Source organism: Melospiza melodia, chromosome 21, assembly GCF_035770615.1.
Source record: "Melospiza melodia melodia isolate bMelMel2 chromosome 21, bMelMel2.pri, whole genome shotgun sequence".
NCBI classification, from domain to species: Eukaryota; Metazoa; Chordata; class Aves; order Passeriformes; family Passerellidae; genus Melospiza; species Melospiza melodia.
The window spans coordinates 9199835-9212875 of record NC_086214.1 but is presented as its reverse complement, the minus strand read 5'-3'; the positions used below and the strand labels follow the sequence as shown (position 1 = coordinate 9212875).

At 42.3% G+C, this 13041-nt stretch overlaps 1 protein-coding gene across 1 annotated transcript in view; it reads right to left on the bottom strand.

Annotated features, from left to right (window-relative positions):
• Window positions 1–13041, bottom strand: part of VKORC1L1 (vitamin K epoxide reductase complex subunit 1 like 1) — a 21931-nt gene extending 8890 nt beyond the window's left edge. Inside the window, exons 1-2 of the mRNA XM_063173853.1 lie at window positions 12834–13041; window positions 951–1060 (exon numbers count right to left, since the gene is read on the bottom strand). Of these exons, the coding sequence (XP_063029923.1) occupies window positions 951–1060; window positions 12834–13027 (304 nt within the window). The 5' untranslated portion in view covers window positions 13028–13041. The remainder of the gene's footprint in view (window positions 1–950; window positions 1061–12833) is intronic.

Here is a 13041-nt window from a genome sequence, read left to right as displayed (position 1 = left end):
GTATTTGGAGAGGAGCAAAACTCAATTCAAACTCAGCTACGCAGCAAGAGTTACACAAAATTTTGGTTAAAATAGCACCTGGGTATTTGGAGAGGAGCAAAACTGAATTCAAACTCAGCCCCTCAGCAAGAGTTACACAAAATTTTGGTTAAAATGCTCTCTGGGTATTTGGAGAGGAGCAAAACTCAATTCAAACTCAGCCCCTCAGCAAGAGTTACACAAAATTCTGGTTAAAATAGCACCTGGGTATTTGGAGAGGAGCAAAACTGAATTCAAACTCAGCTACACAGCAAGAGTTACACAAAATTTTGGTTCAAATAGCACCTGGGTATTTGGAGAGGAGCAAAACTGAATTCAAACTCAGCCCCTCAGCAAGAGTTACACAAAATTTTGGTTAAAATGCCATCTGGGTATTTGGAGAGGAGTATCTAAGGCTCTGTCTGACAGCCCTAGGATAAGGAGTGTGTGTAGGATTAACCATCCTCATATTCCTGAGTTATAGGAAAATTCATGGTCAGGTTATTTCTGTCAGGATTAACAACTTTGTAGCAAAGCACAGAGTTACTAAGAAATATATAAAATTATATTTCATGCACTTTTTTGCCTGCTCTCTCCATTACTCCTCCAAAACTTGCCCGTTCCATTTTTATTCCCTCTCTTTCCCACCATGCAATCCAATGCCAAATTTACTGGAGTGAAAATACCAGCACAGAAACTGTCTTCACACTTGGATTATTAATAGCATATCAGGAGAAAATGCAATTACTCTTGTTATCAGTTGGGTTTTAAGCCCTTTGGACAGATGTATCATCGGAGTGCTGCTAAAAAAAACCCCAAGATATAAAATCAGAAGCATTTATCTGGTTTCCTGCAGATTGTGCAATGGATATTGCTCTCCTCCTCCATCCCCACAGCCCTGCTTGGAGGCTCTGAAGTGAATGAATACTCACCAAGTAGCATTTGTAGTATATAAAACACCAGGCCAAAAACACTGTTGGACTGATTTATTGCACTGTCCTTCCCAAAGATGGAACCCAAGAGACCAAATCCTCGACCCCATCTGTAAAACAGGGAAACTAATTAACTCTGATTTGCCCACCTCCTGCTTTCCAGCAGCATTTCCACTTCAGGGCTCCTGGGGAAAGAAAAGAACACAAATTCTGACATGATTTATGTGGTGTTCTCCTGGAAAAAACAAGCAGCAACAGGGGGAGCACTGGGCACAGCTTTATACCACACCTTGCTGATTGAAGTTGTTTGACACACCAGGAACTGCTGAGGGAAATTCACTGAACACCAGCTCTGCTTGCCAGGCCTGGAGTTTGGAGCTGTTTTGTCACACAAACATTTCCTTCCCCCAGTGACAGCTTCAGTAGCTCCCTGCACTGTGACAGCATTCACAGGGTCTGAGGATGAGGGAAGAGATGAGGATCTGACTCCATGTTTCACAAGGCTGATTTGTTATATTATGATATATATTATATTATGATATATATATTAATATATATTAAATATATATAATATATATTATATTATTATATATATTAAATATAATATATTAAAATATATTCTATTATATTTATGATATATTATATCAATATTATTATTATATTAAATAATAAATATATATGTAATATTTATTATTTATGATATATTATATTAAAAGAACAGAAGAAAAGGTTTCCTCTCAGAAGGCTGGCTAAGAACAGAAAGGAATGAATAACAAAGGTTTGTGGCTCAGAGAGTCTGAGCCAGCTGTGATTGGCCATTAATTAGAAACAACCACAGATGCACCTGTTCCATCCCACAGCAGCAGATAATAATTGTTTATATTTTGTTCCTGAGGCCTCTCAGCTCCTCAGGAGGAAAAATCCCAAGGAAAGGATTTTCATGAAGAGATGTCTGTGACACTGCACCACAGTCACTTGGACACAAGGTCACTACGAAGCTGAGGCAAGGATTTGTTCCACTCCCTTTGTCTGCATCAGAGCAGGAGAAGAATCAGGACATAAATCTGCACCTCAGGAGGAACCCAAATCTGTCAAGCACACAGAGCTGAGCATGGCACCATCACAAGATCCCCAGCCCTTGTTTGTGGGAGCTCTTGCACAGTGTGACACTTTGAACCAGCACCTGAAATCCCTACAAAGTGACTTTCAACTTTGCAGTGATGAGGCAGAAAGCAGCACAAGCCCTACAAAAGGAGGAGGAAAGATTAAATTAGCAATTGTGTTTGTGCCAGACACCATTAATTCCATGCCCTAAGGCAGATCATGCCATTATTTGTAAAAAGCAAAGTGAGAACCCTATTTATTAGTGTCACTTGAAAATATGAAGTTATTTTGTTACTCTGAGGTAATTTAACTCACAGGAGCACACTGGGATATTTGCCAGCAGATTTTTGGAGCATCAAGCCAAGCAAACAAATGAAAGGTTTGCTTCACATTAGCAAGGTAAAAAAGTGCCAATCCTCATCCTGCAGCAGCAGAAACTCCAAGGAAAGTGCAGTTTTAGGAATTTCCTGTCCCAGAGGCAATGGCCCTGCTAACACAGCTCAGGTGTGTCCCTGCTCATGGCAGGAGTGGTGCTGGTGTCACTCACCCCACATCAAAACAGTTTTCTCACAGAAAGAGGCACCACAATGAGGATAATTTAAGACTTTCTAGTCTCACAGTCATCTGTGCAAACCTCATTATTTTAATTGCAGACTAAGTTGGAATTTACTATTAATACTCTTGTGCTCTTCTCCCCAAGAAACCCAGCAGGTCCCAGTTCTTAGAAAGCAGATTTACTGTACAAACAGTTTAAAATTAAACACTTTCAGCTAGTTTGGTCTCAAATCTTTAAAAGTGAAACTTTTGTGCCAATGCTGTTCCAGGGGACAGAGCCTCAGCATCCCAGAGGTGCCAGGAAAAGCAGGGCAGAACTGCCTGGATCTCTGATCTCACCCCAGGGCAGCTCTGGGGCTGTGGAAGTTACAAAGAAACACAAAAAAATCTCAATTATGGTGAGATTTCCTCCCACACCTCAAAGGTTATCTGGATTTTAAGTGAGAAATGTTAATTTTTCAGCCTTCCTGATGGTCACATGTAACAATTGTCTTGTGGTGTCCAAATTCCAAAGGCTGAATTAAAGAGCCACACAAATACTTAAAGAAATTATCATAGCAGTATTTAAAACTACTTTAGTAGATATACTTTAGTAGTATATACTACTAAAACTACATGGTATAGTATATACTATGTAGTTTAGTATATGCTACATAGTGTAGTATATAAAACTACTACTTTCTACATTTAATAGTTTCTATTTATTTTTCTATATTATTACATTTATAGGTGCTTCAGCATGCCATGCCCAAGTTCAGTTTATTGTTGAGAATTCGTGTCAGGGTTGACATTAAAATGATTTGAACACATTCAGGTTTTCTTGCACAACCCAAAGCAGGCAAAGGTTCAGCATCAGCCCAACTCCAAGTGCAGGATGCTGAACCCAGCCCTACCTGAGTGCTCTCACATCCTGAGATCTGTCTGAGAGCAGCTTAAAATATCAGAAATGGTATTTTACAGGACTTATAATATCAGAAAAGGCATTTTACAGGACTTAAAATATCAGAAAAGGCATTTTGCAGGACTTATAATATCAGAAAAGGCATTTTGCAGAACGTATAATATCAGAAATGGCATTTTGCAGAACGTATAATATCAGAAATGGCATTTTGCAGAATGTATAATATCAGAAAAGGCATTTTACAGAACTTGAAATATCAGAAATGACTTTTACAGACCCTGACCCTGCAGGACAATAATCAGATGTTGCCAGAGGAGGGATGATGAGTCCCAGCCCTTCCCAGAGTCAGAGTCCTGCAGTGATCTGTGCAGAGCTGCAAGGTCAGAGCACAGGGAAAGCTTTTTCCACATGCAGGAGTTCATTAAGTGTCTTGTTGGCCTTGTAGCAGCTTTGAGGACATCAAGTATTAAATTTCAGCCCATGGAGTTCAGGTCTAATCTCACATCTTATTCCACACACTTGGAGCCAGCTCAGCAGCCTGGGCTTTAGCACAGAACACTTTTCCCAGCCTTATAAGGTTTGGAGTGGGAGCAAGTGTTCTGCATCAAATGAAAAGCAAAGTATTTAGACTTTATAGATTTACTTTGTATATTCACCATTCCCATCTCATTTCCCTGCTGAAAAGTCTAAATTGTCTCCTCATTTTATTAACATTGTAAAACTCACAGTGAATCAGGAACTTCTGCCAGCAAGTGGAGGAAGGATGAAAACTGAGTAGAGAGTGTTCATTTTCTCACCAGACTCAGGTGTGAATTGCCTGAGTGATGAAAACTTCAAAGTCGAAAAAAGTATGGCAAACAAATAGCAAGAAGAAAGTCCTAATAGCAAGATAAGCAAAAAAAAAAAAAAAAAAAAAAAAAAAAAAAAAAAGTAATAAATTCAGAAGTATTTAATGTAACCTGCATTTTACAAAAAAAAAAACTAATTTAGAAGAAGTGTTATCATTTGCATGATTATTTTTTGGTACAGAATGTAAACAAAATGACCTGCAGGATGTGCAGAGCTGCTGGCAGAGCAGGATAAAAGCAGAGCCTGATTTCTGCTGCTTGTGCTGCCTCTGCCTGGTGGCTCCATCCCTGAGGAGCAGGAGCTCCGTGCTGAGATCCAGGTCACTGTCACCCCAGGTGACTCAGAGCTCTGACACACTCAGGGGCCAAACCCACTCTCACCACAGCCCAGTTTCACTGCTATTAAAAATCAAAAGCAATCTCAGCTAATCACAAGGAACAAACCTTTAAGACATCTTTGTAACTGTTTCCCTCCCTATCTCCATGTACCACTCTCAATGTTCTTTAAAATGTTAAAAAGTGATTCAAGAAACTGAAAATTAAATGATTCATCTCCTTTCCCAACATCTACAATTGAACACTGCATTGATTTTCAGTCCTCTTTTATCAAAAGGAGGTTTTGAAATTTTATTATCCACCCTCTAAACAATGCCCCTTTTGGTTTGAGGTCCTTCACAAAGCTCAGCAATGTTGCATTTTCAGAAGTTTGAAGCAGTATTTGTGTGCAATTGTTACTTCTTAACAGGAAGACAAAAAGAATTGAAGTCACTGTGCTTCACAAGTGATGTACCTCCAATAAAATCTGACACTTTTACATCACTAAAATAATTTCAATCTCTTTTTGCACAAAACATCCTCTGTGTTCCAAAACAGGACAAACTTGAAACATTTTAACATAATTTAGCAGAGAAAATGCTAAAAGGGAACACAAGAACCTCATTTAGTCCACCAGCATCTCAAACATTTTAGAGGACAAGCAAACACCCTTCCAGTTTAACAAGTTACAAGTTCTGAGCTGTCAGCACTGGCTCCAAAAGGAGCAGAACTCCAACCTTGCCAAACCCACCAAGTCAAACAAAGCAAGCAGAAAGGGTTTGTTTAGCCAGGAGTTGGAGCAGGGTCCCCCTGTAGGAAATGCTGGAGTGTTTCTGTAGCCACCCCAGCTCTCACAGCTGCCTGCAGATGTTTGGAACAATTTTATCAAAGATAATTCCCAAGAATGATCCTTCCTTGGCCTCCACTGTCCTTAAGTGTGATGGTGCTCACAGGGGTGCGAGGATGAGGGCTCTGGTTCAGATCGGGGGGACCTTGGTTTCTCATCTCTCACAGCAGTTGCTGCAGGACACCCAGGCCCTAAGGATTGATTACAAACTATCCTAAACCTATCAAGAGTGGTTATCCCTAAATCAGGAAGGTTTAGATCCTGTCCTACATCCTCATTAATTAAAGATTGGACCATTAACATTGGGGATTAGCCTTTTATAAACCCATCAAACCCTTGGCCCTTGAGAACTTCTCTCACCATCAAGACATCACTGTGACCGTGCTCACAGGGGTCTGAGGATGAGGGAAGAGACCAGGATCTGACTCCATGTTTCACAAGGCTTGACTTATTATTTTATGATATATATTATATTAAAACTGTACTAAAAGAATAGAATAAAGGATTTCATCAGAAGGCTAGCTAAGAATAGAAAAGGAAAGAATGATAACTAAGGTTTGTGTATTGGCTCTCTGTCCAAGCCAGCTGTTATTGGCCATTAATTAGAAAAAACCACATGAGATCAATCACAGATGCACCTGTTGCATTCCACAGCAGCAGATAATCAATGTTTACATTTTGTTCCTGAGGCCTCTCAGCTTCTCAGGAGGAAAAATCCTAAGGAAAGGATTTTCCATAAAATGTCCTGGCTACACTTAAGGATCAGCTGAAACTCCTGAACTGGGGTTTCACCTGCACCAACCCTTGGCAGCCCCCCCTGAGCCTTTCCTGGGTGTCCCAAATGTTTTCTGAGCATTTCTGACCTCAACCACCAGCCCTGGTGATGAGCAGAACCCCATCCCCTGGATTTCACCTGCAAACCCCCTGGCTTTTATGCCCAGAACTGAACCAACCCCTGGATTTCCATTTTACTAAGGAAAGAACCCCACTGGCTCAGGACAGCTCCACCCTGCCTTAAAAAAGGACAAATTCCCAGGTTTCATTCCAGTGTCCCCAAGGACTGCTTGGAAATGCAATCAAATCCCTCAGGGGACCAGATTATTCAAAGGCTTCTCTGATCCCAAATCTGCATTTGTGCAGCAGCAGCTTTGCCAACACAATTCTCTCTCAGTTGTTGGGTTTGGTGCAAAAGGGCAAACAATAACAAAGATTTATACTCAAACTGCAAGGAAAGAACTCAAATTTGGGTGGTTTTGGGTAGCAGTAGTGGTTACTTAAGCAGTAGTTACTTCCTCTCATTTCAGGATTATTTCTCACCCCATGAGAATTATTTTGTTATCAACAGCAAGCACCCCTTACCACTTTGTAACCTTGAGGAAACAATAAATCTAATTTTATCAAAAATAAAAATTGATAATTGATGTGCACATTTCCTTAAGCACCACTGGATTTCTGAGACAATTTCTGGTCCAGAATGGAAGTTCTGAGAGGGGAGCAGAGCTCAACCCCAGCCTTCAGTGAAAAGCTCATAGAAAGGTCAAAGGATCTGGAGAATGTTAAGAAACTTTGGTTGCAACTTCTTTCCAGCTTCACCAGAGGATTTTGGATTAAATCTAATTCATGGCTTCAAGGCCACTCTTAACAGTTTTAATAAATTAAGTAAAAGCCTTCAATTAGAAGCCACAAAAAAGAAGATTAAAAATTCCCATTTGTAAACTTGCCAGGAGTGCTCAAAAATGTTGATACACTAAATTTCATGTTTAAAACTATTAGCAGCATTTAGCATAACCAAATGAGGTTTTCTTCTATATATCCTCCAGCTCTGCTTCAGATAGAGTCTGTAAAAACTCTCAGTGTCTAGATCAGCAAAATATTAAGCAGACAGTGGATAATTATTAAATATAATTATTTTATAGCAGCCTTTACAGAAGCTCTGGCTATTCAAGATATAAACCAACAGCACTGATTCTTTCCTTAATAATCTTTTCTATTAAGCTACCATAAATGAAGCCCAAGTCTGAATTATAAGCACTTTGTTAAATTTACTGCCTCTGCACCAGGCAGAATAATTCCTAGCCCTGTTAGAAATTCCAGTCGAGCTGGAAATGATATATTTATGAAAAGCAAAAATTAACATGTTTGTGTGAGCACTGTAAGGATGGAAAATAAAAGATTACCACAGCAGGGGCACTGCTGTGCTTTACAAAAATGTGCCTCAGTCAATAAGTGTTGTATCAGTATTAAACATAAATTTCTTACTAGAAAGATGGAAAAAAAAACCCCAAAATATTTGAGTTCTGCAGCTTTAAGAGCAACTTTAAAATCCAAGCTGGTTCCTACCAGCATTCCTGGCAGCCTCCCCTGTGCAGCCCATGGAATCAGCTCTGGATCCTCCCAGCTGAGCCCCCTGTGCCAGCCCTGAGCCCTGCCTGCAGTGCCAGCCCGGCTGGGGACAAGGGACACAGAACCTTTGGCTCCCAGGGCAGGGCTTCCCTTCAGCACTGACTCTGGCTTTCCTTTCCTTCCCCTCCCCTGTGGCACCAGTTTGGCTCCTCCAATTTCTCCCTGCCCAATTCCAAAGCAGAGATTTTCCAAGCTTCCCTCAGACTGCAAACCCTGTCTGAGGTTTTGAATCCAGGATTCTGAATCCAGAATCCCTTTTTCATCTCCCAACACCTTACAGCACTCACCAACACTTGCAGCTGAAAATCTCAAACACATCTGGATATTTACTTGCAGGTGCAGCAATGAGGAAAAAAAAACTCCTGGGACATCAGGAATTTATAGCTATAAATATGAATAACTGCTAGATAATATTCTTTAATTGGAATTAAGCAAACTTGATAGACAAGTTCCACAATGGAATCTGTTTAAACATCAGCTCAGGGAGTTTTCTCCATGCCCCATTTCCTGGGACATTGGGGTTGTTTTTGTCACTTTGGTCCCTGTAAAGATGCACCAGAGCAGTTCTAGCAAGGTGTGCTCTGTTGAAAACCAGCACGGGGCAGTTTCACCTGCAGTTCTTAGAGCAATTCACATCTGCTCTGCAGAGGAATGAGCTCTACAGCAGCACAAACAACCAAACAGAACACAAGGGGTGTAAATTCAGTGTTTAAAGTGATTTATGGACGTGGCAGAACCATACAATAACACTACACTGCACTGAATTTGGCTCCTCCAATTTCTCCCTGCCCAATTCCAAAGCAGAGATTTTCCAAGCTTCCCTCAGACTGCAAACCCTGTCTGAGGTTTCTGAATCCAGGATTCTGAACCCAGAATCCCTTTTTCATCTCCTAACACCTTACAGCACTCACTAACACTTGCAGCTGAAAATCTCAAACATATCTGGATTTTTGCTTGCAGGTGCAGCAAGGAAAAAACTCCTGGGATTTCAGGAATTTATTGCTATGAATATGAATAACTCCTGGATAATTGGAATTAATTGGAATGCTTTAATTGGAATTAAGCAAACTTGACAGACAAGAAGTTACAGGAGCTGTCCCACAACAGAACCTGTTTAAACATCAGCTCAGGGAGTTTTCTCCATGTCCCATTTCCTTGGACATTGGGGTTGTTTTTGTCACTTTGATCCCTGTAAAGATGCACCAGAGCAGTTCTAGCAAGGTGTGCTCTGTTGAAAACCAGCACGGGGCAGTTTTATCTGCAATTCACACCCACTCTGCAGAGGAACAGCTCTACAGCAGCACAAACAGAACACAGGGTGTAAATTCAGTGTTTAAAGTGATTTATGGATGTGGCAGGACTATAAAATAACACTACACCTGTCACAGGCCACCCTTTCAGAGCTGCCCACAACACACCCCACATGTAACAGGCATCTTCAGGTGAATGTTTTGGTGCATCCACAGAAACACAAAGTGGATGTAAAATTTTATTCTAGAGGAAAGTGTCCCCACCCATAGCAGGGGTTGGGACAAGATGACCTTGAAGGTCCCTTCCAACCCAAACCATTCTGTCACATCAGAATTTTCCACAACTTTCCAAAGTGCCTCAAACACAAGACACCAATCCAAAACTCTGCCCATGAACAGAACAGGGAATTCCTGAAATCCCAATGACATGCAGCTTCTCAAAATGCTATTTTCACTCCAGAACTCCTTCAGCAATCAGGCAAAGATCAATATTGACTATTGCCAAACCCCTTCAGTGACGCAGCTGCAAATATTGCTAAAGATACCCGTGTGCCCTTTGCTCATTTGTGCTGCTGTCTTGAGGCTCTCACAGAACTCATTAATGCATGCCAGGCTGCTAAAGTCATTCAAAACCTCTCATTTATCCTCCAATTCATCAAGGCACAAAGGAAAAAATGGATTAGCAGATCCCACAATCTCTCAGGGCATGGAAAAGAGCAAAGCCAAAGGCTCTGAGTCTCTGAATTACCACTTAAAGGTCACATTTTATTTCAAGCTGGAGCATGACCTGTAGGACTTGAAATGGGTTTTATTACTGTAATTCCCACTGTGAAAATACAGCAGGACCAAAAATATTTTTCAGTGGAAAACTATTATCTAGTTTATAAATAAGTCATTCTTGACCCTGCCTTAATAATTCTCAACTATCAGACAGCAATTAATTTAAAATAAATACAGCAATTAGGGAGGTATTGCCCTAATACCTGCCATTATCAGCCACTCCTTAGCAAATTTTATTTTTAAACTATTTCCTGAACTTTCCCCTTGATAAAAATTTGAAATATGCTGACCATTCATGTTTTGGGTAAGAGATACTGGGCAGGGATCTCTCCAACATAACCTTCTGCATGAGTCAGGCTCTGATAGGAGATTTTCTGTGCTCCTCCCTCTGCATGCTGGCACTCTTTACATTTCTGTTCTTGCTCTTGTGCCAAAGCCAGATCTGGCTTAAAAGCAAGACTTGGAAATACCAACAGCTGGTGAAAAAAACTCCGCCCAAAATACCAGAAAAAGTCAGCTCAGGAAGGAATAAACTAATTTATTCTAATTATTCTATGCATTTAAAATGAATCCTAACAGCATTAAGTGCTTTTTAAAGTTCAGCTCACTCTTGGAGTCAAAACTCAAGATGTGAAGATTGCAACATTCCAAGTTCCATCAGCAATTCCAGCTTAAATAAAAAGTCACATAACCCAAGGAACCATCTAAAAGTAGGAACAGAAGTTTCTCATACAGTTAACTATGCAGAGTTGGCTCAAATAATTAGCTAATCAATTAATTTCTGACTGTCAGTGTAACAGCTCAATGAGAAATGTGGAAGTTAAATCTGAATTACCTGAGAAAAAGGTGGGACACAAAATAGAAACGAATCAATTAATTTTGGACTGACAGTGTAACAGCTCAATGAGAAAAGATATGTAGAGGTTAAATCTGAACTACCTGTGAAAAAGCTGGAACACAAAACTGAAACTTGACAACCCCAGTGAAATCTAAGATGTGATTAAAAGTTCCTTTTAGAAATGAAGTTCCTGAGAAACTTTGGTGATGCGGGAGCAAGGAACACTGACAGAGAACAGTGGATGGGAGCTGTGGGAATGTGGAAAATAAGATTAATTTCTTTCCAACTTTAATGCCTTGCCCTCCTGCATTACTTTTAAAGCAGAACTCCCCCTCTGTGTCCTGCAAGCCTGGAAAGCAAATTCTTCTCCAAATATGGTTGGAGTGAGCAGAACTTGCACGTTCCTTTTGCACAAACTCCTTTCACCACCTGCTCACACGATCACGAGCTCTCCTGGCATTTGCAGTGCTTCACTCCAGGCATGGTTCTCCTAGCAACTGCTGGCAGATCTGAGAGCATTTCACCCCCAACTCCTCACATTCTCATCCACAATTCCTCCAGCCAAGGATTCCCAGGTCTTACTCAACGAGTCAGCTGCAGCATTGTTAATGAACGCTGTAATTAGCGAGCTCGGTTCCATAATTAGAAATAATTCCAATTATATCTTCAGGTAATTTCCTTCTGCCAAGTGTTCAGTAAACACCCATCAAAACTGTGACATCCCATTCCCTGTCACAAGAGCAGCACTTGCTGCAACAACAAAAAGATGTTGGAGGAGCAATTCTGTACAAGAACAGGCTCCAGTCTCTGTTATTCTCTTTTTACCCTTTTAGCTGTGAGCAAAGTTAAATGCCTGATGAGACTCAGCAGCCTGAGCATAATTTAATTTATGTTATTTGAATTTATCTGGTGAGTTTATTCAAGTTTTCTCCCTAGTTAGAGCCAAATTTCTCATTTCAGGCCACTTTCCAAGCAGAGAGATGAACAAGCACCTTCACAAACTGAACATGACCTGAGGCAGACAGAAAAGCAGAGTTAAAGGCTTCTCTCAACCACAATATCAGGTGGCCAGAGATACAGATCTCTGTCACACAATCTCACTTCTGCCACCACAGAAGAGGATTTAGGCAAAAGAGCACCCTGGATGTTTTGCCTCAATAATTTCACAGCTCCTACCTTGACAGAGGATGAGAATGCTCCCTCAAACTGGCTTGTTATGATGATACAGCAGTACCTCTGTAAAAACTGTGACAGCTTTTGCACAGGTTACAGTGAGAGGGGAAAAAGGAAATCTCAACTATGCATTCAACTGAAAGCACTAAGACAATAGCAACAAAATTGTCATTAAAACAAAGAGGAAGGATTTAATACATAGATTTGCTTAAGAAAGAGATTTATACAATGACTCTCCTGACAGAAATAAGAGCCCTTGGCCTTTAGAAAACAACTGCTGAACTGGCTGGACATCTGCAAAATAAGTCAGGATTTGGACTGGGCTTGTGCTGCAGAGGCATCCGAGCCTCCCTTGAATGAAGCACTTCCTCTGGATCACCAAAGCATCTCCTGTGCTGCCAGGATTCGTCCCAATGCGAACGCAACACAGATACTGCAATTCACGCTAACAAAGCGAGCCACCCGCAATCGCACTTGTTTATGCTGTCCTTACCCAGCGCTCACACACACTGCACTCCACTCCGCCCGGCTTTTACCACTGAAACGCCTGTCACTCCACCTAATTGCCACTGATTACAACACAGCAATTGCGGGTGCCTCACCCTGCGGCCGTAGCGATCCCGAAAATCCCCGTTCCCACAGCGGCCCCCCAGCCCCGGGGCTGCCCCACACCGGGAGCGCTGCCCCGTCCCCGCCTGCCCCGGCCCCTCCGCGCCCCCGCCCGGCCCGCAGCCCCTCCGAGCACCGGCCCGGCCACCAGCACGCCCCGAGGCACCGGAGGCAGCGCTCCGGGACCCGTCCCCAGCGCTCCCGCAGCCCTCAGCCCCTTCCCCCCGCGGGGGCGGCGGCGGCTCCCACCCGCGCCTCACCTGGAGGTGATGGCGGCGGAGCAGCGCACCCGCTCGCTGAGGTCGCACAGGGCCTGGTAGTGACTGTCGCGGCCCTTCTCGCGCTCCAGGTGGCAGGCGTACAGGGACAGCAGGATGCCGGCGGCGCACACGGCGGACCGCGCCACCCGCTCCCAGCGCGGCACCGACACCCGCAGCAGGACGGGCGCCGCCATCTTGGCCCCGTCCC